Below are 20,444 nucleotides of genomic sequence, written 5' to 3' on the forward strand. Positions count from 1 at the left end.
ACCATGTGTTTGTTGAACCGCTTTTATGCTGATTTAAATAAAAAGCTGCACTGCAGTATTTTTTACAGTTTTTACTGTTACACAGAATGCAAAATATAATTTCAAGTAGTGTTTGAAAGAACATTTTGGCTACGTCCAGTAAGAACATTTTTCTGTATTTATTGTTCTTTGTAGCACTATTGCTTAACAGAAGACTTCAGTACCTTCAGTGGATTCAGCTCGGTTTCATTCAATCAAGGCCACTTTAAATGCACTGAGCTGCACGGTGTGCTTTGCTATTCTTTTACAATGCTTGCCATTAAAACGTTGAGACTTATGTTAAGACTAAATGTTCTCTGCCGAATACACATTGCCATGGTAACACATCCCCTTAAAAGCAATGATTCCCAGAATGTATTCTATAACTCCGGAATGCTGAAGACATCTCTTGTATGCTCACAATACCACCCAGTCCTTGAAACATTTACATGTAAAACATTCATACAAAAACATGGACTTTCTCTTTAAACTGAAATACAACCAAGTGCAACCATGTGAGGGCAGCAAATGCATGATCAGTTTCATTTGAGTATTTCCTCTCAGTTTGTAGTCTGTGGTGTCATTGGAAGCAAACTCTTGCTTTTCCCCTTTAAACCCCCTGTCTGTCTGTATACACTCTGATGAGACCACCAGGGGCCTCATGTATCAACACCAGTTTTCACGCTCACGGTTCGGATGTACTAACAGTGAAATTAACGTGAGAATGTGCGTTCCTCCACACAAACTTCATGTCTGGCGTGAGTTTTTTTTGTGCGTACGCACATTTACAGCTTTGTCCGTACGCAATGTTCTAGTATGGAATCAACGCAAGTCTTTGTACATGAGGCCCCAGATCTTGAAACAGACTTTGGTTAAGAGTGTTTTCATGAAAATATGCATTGTAGAAAGCTATGAAGAGAGGTTATGTAAATCAGAGATGGAAACTGAAGTCTAGACTTAAGTCACAGGGAAGGCAGTTTCATGGTGCCTTGTAACAGCAAGCTTAATTTTAACGCATAAAAGTGAAGGCTGCCCTTCCTTCGTTGCTCTTTCCAAAGCCACGCATGTTCATGTCAATAACCTTGCTTCATTCATTATATTCATTATGTCAATATATATTACATAGCGGCATCTAGTGGTGAGGTTGCGAATTGCAACCAACGCTCACTCCACCCATCCCCCCTCCCTTTCGAAGCACTACGATGGCTGACACAGAACTACTGTAAGATGTCATCACGTTTTCGCTTCTTTGCCGAAATAGATAATTTCTATTTTAGAAACACGCACCGTCGAGCAGTTTGTCAGTTTAGGGCTACTGTAGAAACAACATGGTGAATTCCATGCAAGGGGACCCGTGGTGTATGTAGATAGAAATAGCTCATTCTAAGGTAATAAAAACATAACGCTTCATTATGTAAGATCTTTATACACCTCTGAACACATAGTTATGTAAATTATATTGGATTTCTGCCCCAAAAAATACACATTGGTCCGACAGGATTTTATTCAGTCAACACACCCAGCACACAAACTCTTTGATCTGCTGCCCTCTGGCCGGCGCTTTAGAGCACCGAACACCAGGACTTCCAGACACAGAAGCAGCTTCTTCCCCCAGGCAATCTCCCTCCTAAACAGATAACTGCTCCTTAAGAGCAATATTCCACTTCCACTACTCCTATAGTGTGCACTATAGTGCCTTATTATATCTACATCTTATGTATACATGTATATAACACTACCTCTACTTACTAAATTATCAATTTGCACAAGTGTACATACAATCTGTTAATATGTATATTCTACTATATACTACCCGGTACAATGTCTCTTATATGTTATTATCCCCCATTTTCTGTACAATAGTCTTTATTTTATATATGCACAATTTAGAATCTTTTAGACTGTAAATCGTATTATATTGTATTGTCATTGTGTTGAATGTCTGTACTAGAAGCTTCCAACACCAAAGAAAATTCCTTGTGTGTGCAAGCACACTTGGCAATAAAGCTCTTCTGATTCTGATTCTGATTCTGAAACAATGACTGAATCAGAAAGTAAAACATTGAAACATGTATGTTCTCTTCTTTTGAGAGAATACAGTAGCACAAATGCTTTTGAAATTGTTTAACAACCCACCCAATAATATACTAATAACAATCCCAATCTCATTATGTGTCTGAAAAAAAAATATTTTAATGGTCGCAGTGAGAGGTAACTCGGGCCTAGCGGATCTCTCAGGAGGTCAAACTAAATAGGAGCTTTAATAATTGAGACCATATGTTGTATCTAATACATCTAATAGTTTTCAATACAAAATCGTGGAATATTTGTCTCCAATACTTAAAAAAGTAAAAAAAGTGACACCAAGTAAAACCTGTTCATGGAAAGTGCCAAACAAGTGGACATTGCTAGCAGGTATTGCGCTGGTCTTTTTCTTAATGTTAAAGTACGCAGTTTACTTAATACATTTTAAGAGACAAAATCAAATTGTGACTGCTCTTTGAGTTTATTTGTGACCTTCCTTTGTTTATCTACTAAAACAAGGTGAGTATCCTATCATTTCATCTGCCGCAGAGCCGGTCTTTCCAGAAACTCTTGCTTGGCCAAACACTTGCCACAAGAATGCTACGAACAGAAATCAGGCCTTATCCTTCTCCTAGTTTCTTTTCAAGGTTTTTTTTCCAAGTTCAAGTGGCTTTTATTGTCATTTCAACGATATACAGTGAAAAGAAAAAGAACGGACATTTAGTGCAAAAACGTGACACAAAGGTCTTGTGGTCTGATGCGGCACAGTTCCCAAACCAGTCTGTGATGCAGCTGCTCAGGATGCTCTCAATAGTCCCTCTGTAGAAGGTCAGGATGGGGGGGAGCGAGGTGGGCTTTTCTCAACCTTCGTAGGAAAAAGAGCTTTCTTGGTGATGGAGCAAGTGTTGAGGGACCAGCTGAGGTTCTCCGCCAGGTGGACACCAAGGAATTTGGTGCTCTTTACGATCTCCACTGAGGAGCCGTTGATGTACAGCGGTGAGTGACCACTCTTTTGTCTTCCTCAAGTCAACAACCATCTCTTTAGTTTTGTCAACGTTCAGAGACAGGTTGTTGACACTACACCAGTCCGTTAGCCTCTGCACATCCTCTCTGTAGATGTGTGTAACGTGATGAAATACTATGAAATAAAACAAATAGGCCTGGTAGCAGAATATGTGTGTTAAATAGGGAGTCTGTGCCTTACCTTTCTAGTCTCCATTACATATGCCATGACCTTCCCCTTGAAAATAACGAATAACTCAGGAGAATAAAAGTTAGGTCGACAGTTTGTGGTAATTTAACACCCACCATCCTCACGTGATTTACAACAAAGCACCTCAGAGAACATCGTTGCTCTTATGTTTAGGAATTATACACCTTCGATCATTACCAGTGAGATCTGCAAAGATCGTTTAAGGTTAGAAAAGTTCGCTTTTTAATCCGGCGTGTGATAAACAAGGAGGGATGTGTGAACGGAACACAACGGGTTAAAGGCTGTGCAGGCCAGCCTCCCTCCCCTCGGTTCAGTTTACTCTGCTTTAACAGGGCAGGGGTGCCTGGAGCCCGGGACCTTTTTCGGGATATGTACCGATATCTTACAACCGGATAGGCCCACACAAAGCAAACAACATAAACAAACGAGGAAAACTTCGAAGCAGCCAAACGGTCGTCCGGTAGCTTTGAAAAAACGATCAACTAGTACGTGCGGAGATGCGGAGCGCTGCTACCGACAGGACCCCGAAGTTGGGACTTTTATGTCAAGCTATGAGAGGTAAGGACACAAAGGACGTTCACATGGACAGGATTTTGGCTCTCCTGGGTCAACATATGATTTCCGAATGTTAGTCTCCTATTCCAGATGAGTCACGCGACCCAATGTCGCCTTTCAACATTGAGCTGTTTTGCCGCAATACCGCATTGTGGGGATGGGAACGCCACTGTGGGACTTTCAGCCATGTCCCATAACACGAAAATCCCTAAGGCTTGAATACGATTATAGTTTATTTAAAAACGGTTATTACAACAGTTACAGCGGTTTACATGCGGAGTTAAACCGGCCCGGATTAAAAATTGTGTTTTGCATCGATCGACTAGAGTAGCTGATTTATGTCAACAGAGTTAAGTTAGTAAACAAAGCAAGCTTAAACTATTTTTTCACGTGTAATTTAACGTTACAATGCGTGTAACTTTACCGAGCCTTGCATTATTGTACACGCGCATTTTCTAAAATGTTTACATTATGTGAGAAGACTCATTCCCTGGCTCATTGAATGAAATTTGTGTTTTTTCCCATTTAAAAAAAATGGCGATTTGTATTTCTAAGATTTTAAACGTTTTGTCTGATATTTGTTAATAAATTGTATTGAACCACATCGAGGAAAATCACTAAATGTTGCCTTAATACGATGAACAGGGTTGACAAGTTTGCAGTTCAATTCCAAAATTAAAGCCTTCCAAAAAAATCACAGTTAAAACACCCAAATGTTCAGTGCACAAAATCATGATAACATGTTTTAATGCTGTCAAACAAAACACAAGATAAAGTGATTAAAAATAAATATTGTTCCTGAAGTGATGACGTCGCAACAACAGTTTTTATTATGGAAGAGTTCATTATTTTTAAAAGGGGGGATATGCTGGTTACAGGGTTGACCTGTACCCCGTGGACTAAGCGAGTTTTGTTTATTTTAAAGAGTTTATAATGCCAATATAAACATATTTAGAGAAAGTAAAATTAAATGACAGGTTTTTTTACTACCTCTTTTTTAACACTATATTGTACCCCCTATTGTGGCTGAATATGTGAACCAATTTTTTCACACTGTCTGCGAAAAGCCTGCATGCGTTTTTATTCATGGTGGAAATAATTGTGTATTGTTCGCACCCTCTTTGCTTTGCACCAACAGCCTCCCCTTGGAAATGTGATGTTAGGCAAACTGCTGTTATTGATTGTCGCCTAAACCCAGTTAAGAGAGAGCAGAATGTGTCACCACAACAATGTCATGGCCTGTGTACTACAATGTCAGTTTCCTAAGCATGTGACTTTGATGTGAGCTTTTTCATTCAGGGTGTGGTCTTATTTATATAAAGTTAACAGTATTTTTTTCATTTCATACAGTTGCAAACATAGTCAAAAGCAAGATTTTTAGCCTGTTCTGGTGCTGTATGCAGACAATTTACGTCTCCATTAAAATGGAACAGATCCTCAGTCACTAATGGATCTCTGTTTAGAGAAAGAAATATTAAGATGAAGAAATTCTTGTAGAGTGTGAATGATCCGTGGAGATGATTGAATGTTAATTAAAACAAAAAAATGCAGTTCACAAACTTGTTGTAACTTTCCTCATCTTAGGACAGGCAGCCTAAAAGATTGTGGATGTGTTGTGGGGTTTCAAATATAGTGGTTGTAAGCGAATTTCTCATGCGATCCATTTTAAAAGTTTCAAATAGTTAAAAAAACGTAAAAGTTTGAAAGTTGATGTGCTTCGAAAATGTAAGTATCTACAATAGCATTTATAAAAACATTCATTTCCTGGTTTCTGGCTGCTTCAAAGAACATTTAACTGCACCTGGTATTTTTTATGTTGCAGAGAGGAGCCAAGTTATTTTCTTTGATTTCTGTGTCAAAAGTACTAACTTTTCAGCTGTCGGACTCGAAATCCATTGGAATTGCTGTTTTTTCCAAAGAAGTTCAGCACTCCATGATGTTTATTGGATTTTAAAGGGCAGAGACCCTGAGCCGTGGAGAAAGTTGCTGAAATAAAATCTAACATATGTTCCCTTTGCTGCAGGTTAGCTGTAGATTTCACTGAAGACTGTTGCATCTCTGTGGCAAAAAAAGCCAGCGGTATCGAAACCCAGCACTCAATCTTCACTCTTTCACACCCTAAGTCATCATGACCACCTCGTCTTTACGGCGGCAGGTGAAGAACATCGTCAACAACTACACGGATGCGGAGATCAAGGTCAGGGAGGCGACGTCCAACGACCCGTGGGGTCCTCCCACCTCGCTCATGCTGGAAATCGCAGACCTGACCTTCAACGTGGTGGCGTTCACAGAGGTCATGGGCATCATCTGGAAGAGGCTCAACGATCACGGCAAGAACTGGCGGCACGTGTACAAGGCCCTCTCCTTGCTGGACTACTTGATCAAGATGGGATCAGAGCGCGTGGCCCAGCAGTGCAAGCAGAACATATATGCCATCCAGACTCTGCAGGATTTCCAGTACATTGACCGAGACGGTCAGGATCAGGGCGTGAACGTGCGGGAAAAGTCCAAGCAGCTGGTGTCCCTGTTGAGGGACGACGAGCGGCTCAAGCACGAGAGATCCCAGGCGCACAAGACCCGCGAGCGTGTGGCAGGAACCAGCAGTGCCATGGGATATGGATCTTTACCGCCTCCTTACCCGGGGCGCCGCACCAGTCAGCCCAGCATGACAGCGCTGTATGGGGAAGAGATCGGCAGATCTAGGGGCTCACCGACCTCCTTCAATTGTGAGTCTGATTGTTCTTATGTTTCTGTGTGGGTGTTGTGCATTTGTCATCAATCAGGCTTTGAAGTTAAAGGAACAGTTCACCCAGAAATCTTTCTTTCTTCTGCAGAACATAAAAGAAGATATTTTGAAGAATGATGATTACTGAACAGCGGTGGCAGCCATTGACTTCTATTGTATGGACACAAAACCAATGCAGGTTAATGGCTGCCATCGCTGTTCAGTCAACATTTTTCAAAATATCTTCTTTTGTGTTCTGCAGAAGAAAGAAACTCATACAGGTTTGACACGACAAGAGGGTGAGGAAATGATGACAGAATTTTCATTTTTGGGTGAACTATCACTTTAACTAAACCAATGAGCAATCAATGTCAATAATGAAAAGTCTGTACACTACACCCATAAGAGAAGGACACACTTTTAACCCATAGCAAGAATGTGCTTCCTCATTTTTGTGAGCGTGGGATAACTAATGCTTTTCATGATGAGGGTGTGAATGACTGAAGATAAAAATAGTCATCCATTAAATGTGAAGGATTAAGGAAACAACAAATGAGCTGGTTGGGTTTTGCAAGTGAAAAGTTAAAGGTATGACATTTAAAGTGCATCAGGTATCAGGTTTTGATGTTTCAACGCCTCCAAAATCATCCTCATGTAGTTATCTCCAATAAAGGCAACCTTGGAAGTCTTTTTGCAATATGTTAAATACAGAGGAAAGTGACACTTCACTGACATAACTATGCTTTTTTAAATATACAGTATCATGACATGATAACCACATGCGATTCTTGCAAAACTTTTTTTGTAAATCCAGCAAATATTGTGCTAACGTATCCATTTTTTTATTACAAATCAAAACATTTATTTTAATAAAATGTGTTTGAAATGGATGGACCAAAAAATAAAAAAGCAGCCAATAAGGGTCCAGAATAGATAGGATACATTTTAAAAGGTCCTGTCCACACGAACACAAGTATTGTCAAAACTGCAGTTGTTCTATGCGGTTTGGCCGTTCGTCCACACACAAACGCAGTAAGGTCACAGAAACCAAACTTTGTTAGAAAACTCTTGCCAGGGTGAAGAATTTTAGAAACTCTTGTTTCAGTGTTGTCATGTAGACGGTGAAACCAGAGATTTGGCGTATGACGTTGGAATGCATGCCACTATCTCCTTTGTTTGACGTCAGATTCCAGGCTTCTGATTGGCCAACACGGCTTTATGGTTAGGGTTATATTGCCACCTGTTGGTTTGGCATGCTTTTGAAAGCACTTTACAGCGTGTTTTTGTGTGGACCCTGGGTTTTTTTTTACACGTGGACTAGGCCTTAGAGTGAGACCTCAAGATAAAAAGCCAAATTTCTGCCAATTCAAGGCAAAAAGTGACTCATTTGAAGATGCTAAAATATGAGATTTTAGTTTTGGTAAATTCCTAAACTTACATCTGTGCCATTGCATTCGATGAGTTCACTATTTTGAATGTGAAAATATGAGTATGAGACCATAAATGTTTGAAGGGTACATTATCCTGACAGCTCTTTTTCTGCTTTTAGCATACCATATTATAGAAGGCAAGTAGACATGTTAGGACATAGGGAATGACATAACTATCACCTCCTTACAATGTACGTCAGACTACGGAGAGCCTGAGGGGACAAACTTCTTGTATTGTGTTTTCAACTACCATCCTTTGATTTAAAAATTTGGTCATGTCTGAGGGAGAGACAGTTAAGCCTGGCTCAGATTACAGGAGTTTTAATATCCTGACCGATTATAAAATCTGCTTGCAGCACACACATAAGGAGAATCTTGATAGATTCTCTTATTTAAAATCTTAACCATGCTGAAACAAAACATTTGACATTTCTGTCACATCACACACTACAAATTCATTTTAAGATTATCATACCGGAGAACACGCGTATAACGTGATTTCTTCAGAAAGCAGATGTAAATAATGTGATGACACGGGGACATCTAGTGGTAGTATGGCGTTATGTCAACTGGTGGTCATGCAGGGATGTTTTGTTTCTGGTAGCATAAATCAAGTTGTGTGAGGAAGCATTAGCTCGTGTTCACTATGTAAAATACAGAACACAATGGACATTACGAAGCGACAACTTTAAGGACACGTTATAGAGGTATTTGTTATGTTGCCACATTTCAACAAGCTGTTGAAATCTGTACATCTCCGCTATCCAACGCACTGCGTTTACATTAATACTGTTCTGTCAGTCACTCCGTCATCTTGCAGTTCATTGGTTGTTGTAAAAGTACCAACGTCATCGAAATCCTAAATATCAAACATGTTTAATATGATCGGGCGGCCCCGATTGTTCTCGGAGCAGATCGGGATGTGTAAGATTTGATCTGTGAATGCCTCACATTACGCAATAATCTGGCCCGAACCTCGGACCCGATTGAGGTCATGAACCCGATATTTTAAAAGATTCTCGGGAGGTGAAAATCAGGCGGAATATCCTGTAGTCAGAGCCAGGCTTTAGTGTGACGTTTTTAGTTTTAGTTTAGCTGAACATAGACTGTTGTTTGTGGTCATCTTACTTAAGCACATGTGGTTTCAGCTATGAATATGATTTCAGGTCGTGTCTTTTAACTTATATATTTTCGGGGCATATCTGTTGGATTTGCACATCCATGCACACATCATGGCGAGCCTGCTATATGTTGTATGTTACAGCTGCTTTCTGTCCAAGATGGTTGTATTGTGTTTGCTGAATGATTGAATTTCTCACATGCTTTATAGAGCAGAACTCCGTGCTTTCACGGGACTGGGTAAATATCACTGCATGTACAGTAAGTGCTTCTAGGCCAAGTGGGACTGTGTCAATAGAGGGTTTCAATAGAGGGCACATGGGTTCCAGAAGTAAAAATCCCATTCGTTTTTCATTTGATTTTTCCCATCGATAATGTAAACCATGAGCTTTAATGTTGTTTAGCCATGACAGTTGCATATGTGCAAGACTATTTTTTTAGAGAATAGTTTACTTTCTAAATTATTTGTGAAGAACTACATTACCCACAATCTCAAAGTGAACCCCAATGAACCAAGCAGAGATGGTGGGGATAGCATAGAAATTGAAAATCATGTCTGTGCCCGAAATAGCCCCCTATAGACCGTTTCATCGGACGCGCACATGCCCCCCGGTTAACTTCCGGTTTGTGTTTGGCTAGTTTTTAATATTTTATTTAAGTTATGTTAATATTGATTTATATTATTATTTATTGTATAATAATTGTATTAAATAAACGATTGGTTGAATTTTGTTGGATGTTCATTTTATTAAATAAACGATTTGTTGACTGGGTCCTGTTTTTGGTCGCAATCAAAGAAACCGTGTGGTACATTGACATCTAGCGGTTGAGCTTGGTATCGCAGTCAAAATTCCAAATATTGGAGAGACAAGTTTAGCCAAGTAACGGTTCTTCTCGGTTTCTTTTGATTGTTATCAGAAATAATCTACAGGCACCGTATTGTTTGTGAATGTGCACCGGAAGTTAAGATGGCGTCACAAAAGTGCGCATGAGCGGTAACGTTTGTTTATGTTGTTAAGATGAAACCGTCTATACAATCATTCACTATTCCCCACATTAGTTCACTAATAAAAACCTTATATAAAACCTTTTTTGTTAGTAAAAATTGTAAAATGTTTTCGTGGGCAGAGCATAGGTGAAGGCAGAAAGATTCCTCTGGCCGCTTTACTAATGTCAGCGAGCACATTTTGATAGCTTGTTTTTTGACAATGACTGGAGAAAAGCTGATTAAATTCAATTTGAATATATAAGGTCATATAAGGTACTGTACAAGGTCAGTCAAACCCATTATGACCAGTCTTGAATAAAGTCTCTAAGCAGTTTATGCAGCAGGCCTCAGATCCAGATGGGTGTGCTGCCAAATAAAACCTGCACGCACAGGGTTGTTATTATAACGTAAGCTCCATCAGCAAACCTTTCAGCTTCTGCTGGCCCACACAGACACCCCATTGTTTCCCCAGCAGAGTCAAAGTGGCACAGGAAAGCGATTCCAACCTCGGCATGGAACAGTGGCGATCTGGCCCTCGTTTAACATTCAATGGCAGTGCCATCCCTTTTTCATCCAAACCCGAGAGGTTGAGTCGAGCGTTTTCTTCTTTTTCCTCCTCCCAGCCTCCTCATCCTCCCCTCATCTGGCCCCTGATCTGGAGCGGGCCCGGCCGCAGACGAGCGGAGAGGAGGAGCTTCAGCTGCAGCTGGCCCTGGCCATGAGCCGAGAGGAGAGCGAGAAGGTGAGCTTCACACAATGCTGCTCTCAACTGGATTATTGTTATTCTCTGTAACACTGCTGTTCTGCTTTCACTTCAGGAACAGGATATGACATCAGATGTCAGACGGTGCCCCGACACAGTATCAGAGGTGCTTGTTGTACATACTGTATGTAAACAAAGTTGTTCGTAAAGTAATAGTTCACCCAAAAATGACAATTTTTGTCATCATTTTCCCTCTTGTCATGATCAAACCTATATGACTTTCTTTCTTCTGCAGAACACAAAAAGAATGTTGGTAACCCAACAATTGTTTGGCCACCAACATTCCTCAAAATATCTTTTTCGAAGGAACATGTTACAGGTTTGAAATGACCGAGTAAATGATGACTGAAGTTTCTTTTCTGGATGAACTATCCCTTTAAAATCAAGCATGTATTAACAAACTGAATAGGTTTGACAAAAATTGTGACATGAAAACAAGTTTGGTTTCTAATTTTGATAAATCGCAACACAAAGCACATTGCAGTCAGCACAAACCACGTTTTTGCTCTTGACTGACAATATTTCACCTCACAAAACTCATTGCAGTCGACATAAATCACATTCTTTCTTGTTGCAAACCAAATTAGCAAGTTAAATAAATCTGAGCCAACATATGGTAGGATTGGACATACACGCGTCTGACGTCAACAACTAAAGCTGTTAGGTGCTTTCTACTTCCTTTAAAATTTGATTTGATTTTAGTCAGATAATAAATATTTTGGTAAATTATTGTCACGAACTCTAGCGTGTCTGTAAATCACTGGGCAAGATTTATTCTCCCTTACGGACCAGTTGAACAACCCAGTACATTTTACCTTGTTCCACGTCGACCTTCTTTTTTAGATTTGATTAAGATATAAACCATGTTATGCTAGGTATCACGAAACACACATGCATGCTAAATGCACATAACCAAACTTATACAAACACAAGCTTGCACGTTTTATTTAGTCTGATTTCAGAAATGACATGAATGGGATAAATAGAAGGCGTGGCTTTTTTCGTGGCTGGTGGGGCGCCTAAATGATAACAAAGACCTTACTATGTACAGCTAGACATGTGCTTGCACAGTTAAATATAGAATAGAACTTATAATGGTAAAATAATGTGTACATGATTCCTTTATATTTTGCTGAATACAATCTTCCTCAACGCATGTTAGAAGGCTTGGGCGGAGCATCTGTTAACTCCTCCCCTTCAACTGTCAGTCTGCTACCAGTTCCATTTCAAAATGCAGCCGCTGTTTTTATACATCCAATCAAATCACAGACGAAGATGAAAGCCACGCCCACTATTTTTCTCATTCCAAACTCCGTTTCACTCGGAAATGAGTCACAATACAGAAGTAAAAACGATCGCATCTTCCGGTTCGCGGGGACTTTAAGGACATCTCATGTTGTAATGTGCTTTAAGTGATAACAGAAGAGTTATCAATGTCCTAGTTTGCTCAGAGGCTTTAGGACATCGCTGAACGCAGGCGAGTGATTCGCTTTGTTGTACTCTTGAGGCGGGAGCTACACATCTCTCATTGTCCAGAAAGTGCACAGTCATCCAGCAGTAAAGACATTAGCATCCTCTCATCTCACTGTGATAATGCAGGGCTAATAGAAGCTACAGTAACTGTTAGTGTGTTACCGGACTGACATATTGATCCAGTGCTCATAATGTAAGTCAGGCTCAGCAGAGGTCCCATTATATTCATGACAGTGGGATGAGTGTGTGTCTGGAAGTATGTGTCAACACCAATCCACTGCTGTATTTATAGAAAAACTTCTTAACATTAAGATTCTTATAATTTTACATTTAGACGGGAATGTCATGATGATCACTGTGTTATTATATTAAATGTAGTTGTTTTTTCTCACATTCATTGACTTATCACTAATCTCACTCCTCTTCTTCTCCAGCCCCCTCCTGCTGTAGATATCGATGAGCAGACGCAACTGCAGATTGCGATGAGTCTCAGTAAAGAGGAGGCGCAGAAGGTGCCGCACACTTTAAACTCTTTAGTTGTTGTCGATATGAGTGGAGTGTGTGTATGTTGAACAGTGTTGGGCCTTAAAGAGTACATAACATGAGATCATGAAAATGAAATTTCATGCCGTGTGTAAAGTTGCCGTGGTTGAAAGTAAGCAGTCTGCCAAGTTGTAAATCCGAAGGTGAATGAATAACAAAGTTATTGGCTTGGAAAAGGGAGTCGAATCTGAATCACGCAAACGAGTCGTCCCTAGTCCGATTCGCGAACCGCCGCGGATTTACGTCACTACATATAGTCCCCGCCTACGTTTAGCTAGGACTGCCTGAGAAAACTTCACTCTTCTCGCCCAAACACCGGAGCTTGTGAGCCTCATTCGCGGTAGACCAATCACATCAGAGTAGGCTAGCGGAAAGGAGGGGATTAGACAGATGAATCGCGGAACGAATCATTTGAGAGTCAGTCAAGAAGTAAGGTAAGAATAACTGGCTATTATTACGAAATAGTAGTGTTTTTACACCTTCTATGTATATAAACTTGTTGTTGGACACTCCATAAATCCCTAGTTATGTACTCTTTAACTGTTCATTGCTCAACATCAGTTTGTGTTGTCATCGGTGTCTCTGATCTGGTTGCATTTGCGGATGTATGTAGCCGGCGCCTCCACCCGCAGCTGCTGCTCTGGACATGGATGAAGAGGCACAGCTCCAGCTGGCCCTCAACCTCAGTAAAGAGGAACATCAGCAGGTAGACTACGGACTCTGGACTTTTATAAAGCACATTTCCAGAAAAAGAGGCCATTTGTGCTTAATAATTTCGGTATCATTTTTGTTTTTAGTTCATTACAAATTTCCAGCACTTATTTTCTCACATCAGTCCTAAAGTAACAGGTCTGAAGCCACTTTAGACATTGGTGGAAGATAAATAATGAAGTCGGGAGAAGTTTCTAGTGGTCAGAAATGAAGGATCATCAAACTCTCTCAAATGTGTCAAAGATCAGATCTTTATTGTAGAGGAAATGTCTAATAACATGGTTGAAAACAAGAAACACATTCTGCATTTTTATAAAACAAAACAAAACATACAGTAACAGCTAAATGCTTTATTCTTGACTGCTGGTCTCAGGGCTTTCCACATAAAGGTTCATTATGTTTGCCTCTATCCCTCCTTCACTCCCTTTGTCTTTCTCTCGCTCTTTGCCAAATTTGCACATTAGTAACTCTCACTTGCACTCCTCAGTTCCACATTATTTGCACATTTGACCCTTCCTGATGAATCCCAATCTCACATTGTTTATTTAGAAAATATGTGAGATGGTAGGCAGAATGTTTGAGCTCTTTTCTTTCATTAAACCAACATGGATGTTAAATTAAACTGTCTAGCTAAAAAAATACATATTTCTTTGAACTGTTGAGCTTCCTTATTGCTGTAGCTCAAAATGCATTCGTGTTTAGAGGAACGAATAATGAAAGTAGAGTGTCCAATCTGAATAAAAGCAGGAGCTCAGCTTTTTTGCGATGTTTAAGATTAGTGGTTGTGCACATAAGGCTTTACCTTTGACACATCGGTCTGTTGGTTACAAGGAGGAACGCAGTCGTCAGGGAGACGAGTCGTTGCTTCAGAAAGCTCTGGAGGAGAGCAAACGAGACTTGGAGGCCAGAGGAGGAGGAGTAAGAGACAATGCTATAAATATTTAAATACAAAATGTATTTTTACGATGATGCCAATCTAAGCATTCCAAATCTGTCACTTGTCAAAATCGTTTCTGAATCTACTGTTACTGTCGCTGTGGTTTGCCATTCCTGCTGATTAGGACAAAAACTCTGCTTAACCTGGAAAAGATTAGATATTTATTATTCTCTAAATGTTATTGTAAATTATGTTGCGTTCTTATAATGCATTGGCATCAAAAATGCATGCTGCTGTAGTGCAGTTAGAAAACCGCATTGCAGACTCTGAGTGAATACTAGCCTAAGGCCATGTTCACACATGACTTCTTTTTTGAAGCTGCTAGCGTCTGTTTTACATTATACTTTACAATATACATTATAATCCTATGGAGTAAACCGTGTAGTCCTGAGCGCTTTTTTAAGCGCTTCAGTCTTTTTCTGCAGCTCAGACCGTCTTTTGAGGTTGAAAAAGTTCAACTTTTCTGAAAAAAAAAAAACGCTCTACGTCAAGCACCTTTTTCTAACCAATGAAAGAGACCTGTCGTTTCCATAACAACATGCGAGGAACGTGATTGGTCGAGAAGGCTCAAGCTCGAAAAAATAAAATGGCACCCGAAACGCAGGTTGGAGCATAGTTTTGTCTAAATGTAAGTTTCACTTTCAATAACTTGTGATAGCATTTCTTGCGAGAAATTAGTATTGTAGTTTTTAAATATGTGATTGGTTATAGCAAAGACGCTCTCTGTTTATAATTCAAATAGACTTCTGTTACGCTGCCTATGAAGCTGTCTCTCTAAGCTGCCTTCGTGCACAAATGCTATCTTTGAACATTGCCGGCTGCTATTTGTAACCACAACGCTGCGAGCCTTTTTTTTACTAAGTGCCATTGTCAACTTTTTCTTGTCAAAAAAGAAGTCAAGTGTGAACAAGGCCTAAGGAAGCATGTAGTTATTGTGTAGTAGTGACCTAAAAACAGTCTAAAAGTGCTGTTCTGCTTTCTTTTCTGGCAGTCTGCCATGCTGGATCTTGTAGATATTTTTGTTCCAGCCCCTGATGTGCCTTCTAGGGCCAATCCTTGGGATTCATCCGGAGGCCATAGCGCCCAGGCTGGTCCTAGGAGAGGCGACCCCTGGGACTGTGTGGGTAAGATCCACAGAGTTGTTTTATCTGCACTAGTAGAGACATTGATGTCGTGACCTGAAGAAATTAATTTGGATAAATATAAAGACCGCAGTGAGTCTAAAAAGCTGCATATGCTGCATATTGAGCTTACGCAATTAAAATAAAATTGAGCAATATGACTGTAGATTTTACATGTTACACCTTAATACTGCCTCATTAATATCAACTCAACACGCCTGATGGATTGTGTTTAAGCAGAGCCCAGCTCTTTAAATGCTAGACATGGTAGCTCATGGATGGCACCACCTGCTTCAAGCGTTCATTCCCAGCCTTGGGCACAGCGACATCCTGACCCATGGGAGGCTCCTCAGAGTGGCCAGAACCCTGCTTCTGTGAATCAGACGTGGACATCCCCTGCACATACTGGTATATAAAGCTGACCAATAGTGGTTGCACATGTAAATGAAATCTAATGAAAATAAATATCCAAACTAAAGAACTATGTATACTATACAATTACTTCAATTGAACATGCAATCAAAATCCCATTTTTTGTGGCATATTTGTACAATGTGTGCTTTTAAATGCCCCTTAGGTTTGATTAAACACTAAACTTATGAAGGAATATGGGGTTTATTTGAATTCCCAAAAATGCTTAGAACAACAAAAAAGCTCAAAGGAAATAATGCTTAATAAATAAAATTACACATTTACACTCAAAAGATAATTATGAAACACACATACAGTTTTTTAATAAATATTTCAAAATATTTTTCAAAATTGGACATCACTTTTGGCCACTACTGTATATTAAAGCTCGGAGAAATACGGTTTACTATAATATACAATACAAAGATATTAAGGGGAGGGAAATTCTATAAAGAGCATTTTATTGGACAAAATTTTTTAAACACTGATGTATGATTCATCAATATTTTTGGTCTGTTTTCTACAAACAGAAACTGTAATGTTTTAATGTGTATATCAACTTTTAGAAGTACCCTTACATAGAAATCAGTAAACTAACAGACATGGAATAAATGAAGAGTTTGGTTTTTAAACTCCGTTTTAAATTTATTTCAAAAATCATGTTTTTTATTGTGTTATCATGTTTTTATTGTGTTAGTTAGCTGTATTTTTTAAGTTATTATGCCTTAAATCAAAACAAACCAACTGCAGTTTGATTGATATTAATTGGAATGCACAATAAAAAAACATGATTTTTGAAAAAAATTAAAAACGGAGTTCTCATTTTGGAACCAAACTCTTCAAATACTTCCTAATGTGTTTTTAGGAACTGGCGTTGATCCCTTTTCTCCCCTACCTGCAGACAAACAAGGATCTATTGGTCCTCTCAGAACTCCATCTCCTCGGGCAGCAAGTCCTTCAGGCAATCACAATCACTCTGTTACTCAAAAGAAAATAAGTACATATTTTTGTTTTGAGTCACAAATGCATCACAAATTTTCTGTTTTTTTCCTAATGTCATTTAGATGACGATCTTTTCGATGAGGCTATGGATGGAGGTCAGGCAAACGTGAACGGCCACGGCAGTCCTGAGCTTTTCAATATGTCTTCCCTTGGTGAAAGTCTACCAAAACCAACTCCTCAAACCTGCAGCACCCCAGAGGCGTTCCTGGGCCCCACTGCGGCATCGCTTGTCAATTTTGACTCTTTGATACCCTCCAACCCTCCTGCCAAGAACTTCAACCCATTTTTATCAGGTTAGAACACACCACTTGAACAGTGGACCATCGCTCCTTTTATATAATTTGGTAACTTTTTTCTTTTGACACTTTTTTTTTGTAGGACTAAGCGCTCCCTCAGCAACTAATCCATTCCAGCAGGAACAACAGCGTCTCACTCTAAACCAGATGCGTCCCAGTTCCACATCGCCTGTACCCACATCTCTCCCCTTTAATACCGCTCTACCCATGTCTGCCAGCAAACAGCCCATGTCCCTGCCCAGTACCTTCACCCAGCCTTTGCACGCCCCGCTGGAAGTCACTGGAAACCTTCCCCAACCGCTGCTACCCCTTTCAACGACATCCACGCTTGGAGATCCAGACCAACACAACCAGAATCCATTCCTATAAAATATAACTCATCCAGACCTAAACTGGCCGGACAGCATCTACTGGTTTGAAAAAGACAATGCTTTTAAAAGACTACCAGCTGGAACAGTAGTTTATTTGACCTACTTGTTTTTGTATGGCTTGGCTTTTTTTCACAGCCTTCTGGTTTTGCTCTTTGCAGTTACTCTTATAGGCCGTTCACACATACAGCGATTTGTAGTGACAAAAGTAGTTTTCAGTTTTACTGATGAAAGTGATTTTACAATAGAAGTGAAGATGACGAACTGAGTCTTAATCTTCGGGAAAGGTGGTCAGCAGTGCTCATCTTGGATTGCGGTGCCTTGTCAGCCAAACATATAATGGACTTGATGTCAGTCGGTAAACACTGAGTGGGTGGTCGCATAAAACAAATCACAAATTTCCACCGACTTCTCATATAAAACAGCTGTTTTGAAGTAGACTTCATGTATAGCACACTCCAAATTACATAGGATCACTTTAAAAAGAGGCAATTCGTAACTTTTTCTGGTTAAAATTAAACAAAAATCAGTTATCGAGCAGTACCTAAACAAGCAATGTTTAAAACAATCTACTTAACTTATAACTAGCCACAACGGTTAATTTATATGCCCGGTTTCACAGACAAGGCTTAAGACTAGTCCCAGACTAAAATAAATGTTTGTTTGAGCTGTCTTAACTGAAAATAACTTGCCCAAACAGATCTTAAAACATGTCATTGTTTTGTCTCAAGATGCACACCAGTAATGCCTTTATCTACGGCATTTTATTAAAAGCAATTTAAATGTCCTAATTTAACCAAGGAATAGTCCTGGCTTAAGCTAAACCTTGATTGTGAAACCGGGCCATAATGATTTATAATTTAAGATGTCGGGTTGGATTTGGCAGAATTTTTTTTCAACACTTCAGTACGTGAAGTAACCTGCAATTTTATGTTTCAAACAGGAGTGGCAACAGAGAGACAAAAGTTACAGATTGCAGCTAGTACTGAAGTGTTTCCACACAAAAATACTTTGTTCAGTGCAGTGAGACTTCAACTGAAACAGAGCAGCCTTTAGTTTTCCTGTTTATTTTTGGGGGGGGATCTGGCCATAGTGATCATTGGAAATGCATGATAGGTGTGTCCAGTGATGCAACAAAGTTATGAAAAGTTTACCTTTATGCAAATGAGCAACGACACAACATAGCGACTACCAGTAGGAGTGAAGACAGGGTTCATGTAATCTGTCTTCTGTGAGATACTGTAGTATTGTATGTGAGAATGTATTTTAATTATGTTAGATTCATGCATTGATAATCGTTCATTTAGTTTGGGATGTGACCCATTGCTGCAAATTATATACTGCTGCTCTTCTCTGGAGACTGTTAAAGGTCCAGTGTATGAAATTTAGCAACATCTAGCAACCAACAACTCACTCCACTCCTCCCTTTTGAAGCACTACGGCTGCTGACACAGGGCATCACGTTTTCATGATTTGCCGAAGGAGATAACGTATTTACGAAACACGCTCTGTAGAGCAGTTTGTCCATTTAGGGCTACTGTAGAAACAACATAGAGAATTCCATGAAAGGAGACCAGCGGTGTATGTAGATAGAAATAACTCATTCTAAGGTAATAAAAACATAACGCTTCATTATGTAAGACATAGTTATGTATATTATTTTCTGACAATAGATCCTCCAAAAAATTACATACTGCACCTTTAATTCATAGTTGTCAGATTAGAATGACATCTTTTATCTCCTGTAGAAATATAATTTGATGTTCAGATTGTTAAAAGCTGTGGCCAGTTGTGCAGATCACAGATAACGTTAGACCATCTAGCAGTAGATCTGACTGCTTAGGTGACCTCCAGCAATAAAATCGCTGTTTGTGTAAATGTGCGACCATCACCTGTGCATCACAAGGCAATACAGAACGATGCAAGCTTCTCAACAAATACAACTCTACTGCTCCGCCAGACATAATCTTACATTAAACACACCTCATGCTTTCAGTATCGAATACTTTTACTATTCGTAAGTCAATACATAATCAAGCACAAGTCCAAAACCTCTCATACCTTTGTAGGATTATTCTAATGTTATGCAACAATTTCTAGGTCTGCTTTAATGTCCATTTATTAGTCTGGAATATCTGATGATTTCTTGAAATGCTATTTACTTGAGATGAACTGAAATCTGGGGAGGTGAGTCAAACCCAGGCAGATGATGGATCTAATGTGGGTGTGGCTTCTATTACCAGGATGTCAGATGATAAAAGGGACGAAGATTTTGGGGCCATTAATTTAAAGAGCATATGATTTTATAAAATGGGCATTGATGCTGAATGAACAGACTTCCAGCAAGTGAATGTAAATACTGTGGTATTCTGAATGAATTAATGTCACATACTAACAGAATGTAAGAATGTTGCACATGACATGTTGCTCAACAAATACAAAAATGAAAATAACATGCCTCATTTTGTTGTTGCTTCTAGTTTTTTCTCATACTATATATCATTCCATATTACTCCATATACAGTACGTTTAAACATTATTTGTCTTTGTTGCTATTTAAAAAAAATGGATGTATGTTATATAAAATCCAAACAAACATTCAGGTACATCAAAACTTCCCTTTATTTTAAGTATTTCTAAGAAGCCATGCTTTGCATAGATTACTGCTTCGCATACACATTCATCCAACTTCATACGGTGCATCACAGGATTCTTTATAAAAGGACAAAAAACACTATATAAACAA

General features: G+C 39.4%; 1 protein-coding gene across 4 annotated transcripts; it reads left to right on the top strand.

The window, feature by feature from the left end:
• Nucleotides 1-2,405: 2,405 nt before the first annotated feature.
• On the top strand, nt 2,406-20,154 carry epn3a (epsin 3a). Of its 4 annotated transcripts, none has more exons than XM_057345973.1 (12): nt 2,406-3,039; nt 5,835-6,537; nt 10,697-10,815; nt 10,892-10,942; nt 12,744-12,821; nt 13,466-13,558; nt 14,395-14,481; nt 15,492-15,624; nt 15,862-16,029; nt 16,898-16,993; nt 17,097-17,327; nt 17,413-20,154. In XM_057345973.1, exons 2-12 carry the CDS (start codon nt 5,940-5,942, stop codon nt 17,697-17,699), a joined length of 1,941 nt encoding a protein of 646 aa, XP_057201956.1. In that variant the 5' UTR covers nt 2,406-3,039; nt 5,835-5,939; the 3' UTR covers nt 17,700-20,154. The 4 variants fall into 4 exon arrangements, with proteins under 4 accessions (XP_057201956.1, XP_057201958.1, XP_057201955.1 ...); XM_057345972.1 differs by lacking the exon at nt 2,406-3,039 and adding an exon at nt 3,542-3,814; XM_057345974.1 differs by lacking the exon at nt 2,406-3,039 and adding an exon at nt 3,544-3,814 and having other exon boundaries at nt 16,934-16,993.
• Nucleotides 20,155-20,444: the final 290 nt, after the last annotated feature.

Source organism: Triplophysa rosa, linkage group LG11, assembly GCF_024868665.1.
Source record: "Triplophysa rosa linkage group LG11, Trosa_1v2, whole genome shotgun sequence".
NCBI lineage: Eukaryota > Metazoa > Chordata > Actinopteri > Cypriniformes > Nemacheilidae > Triplophysa > Triplophysa rosa.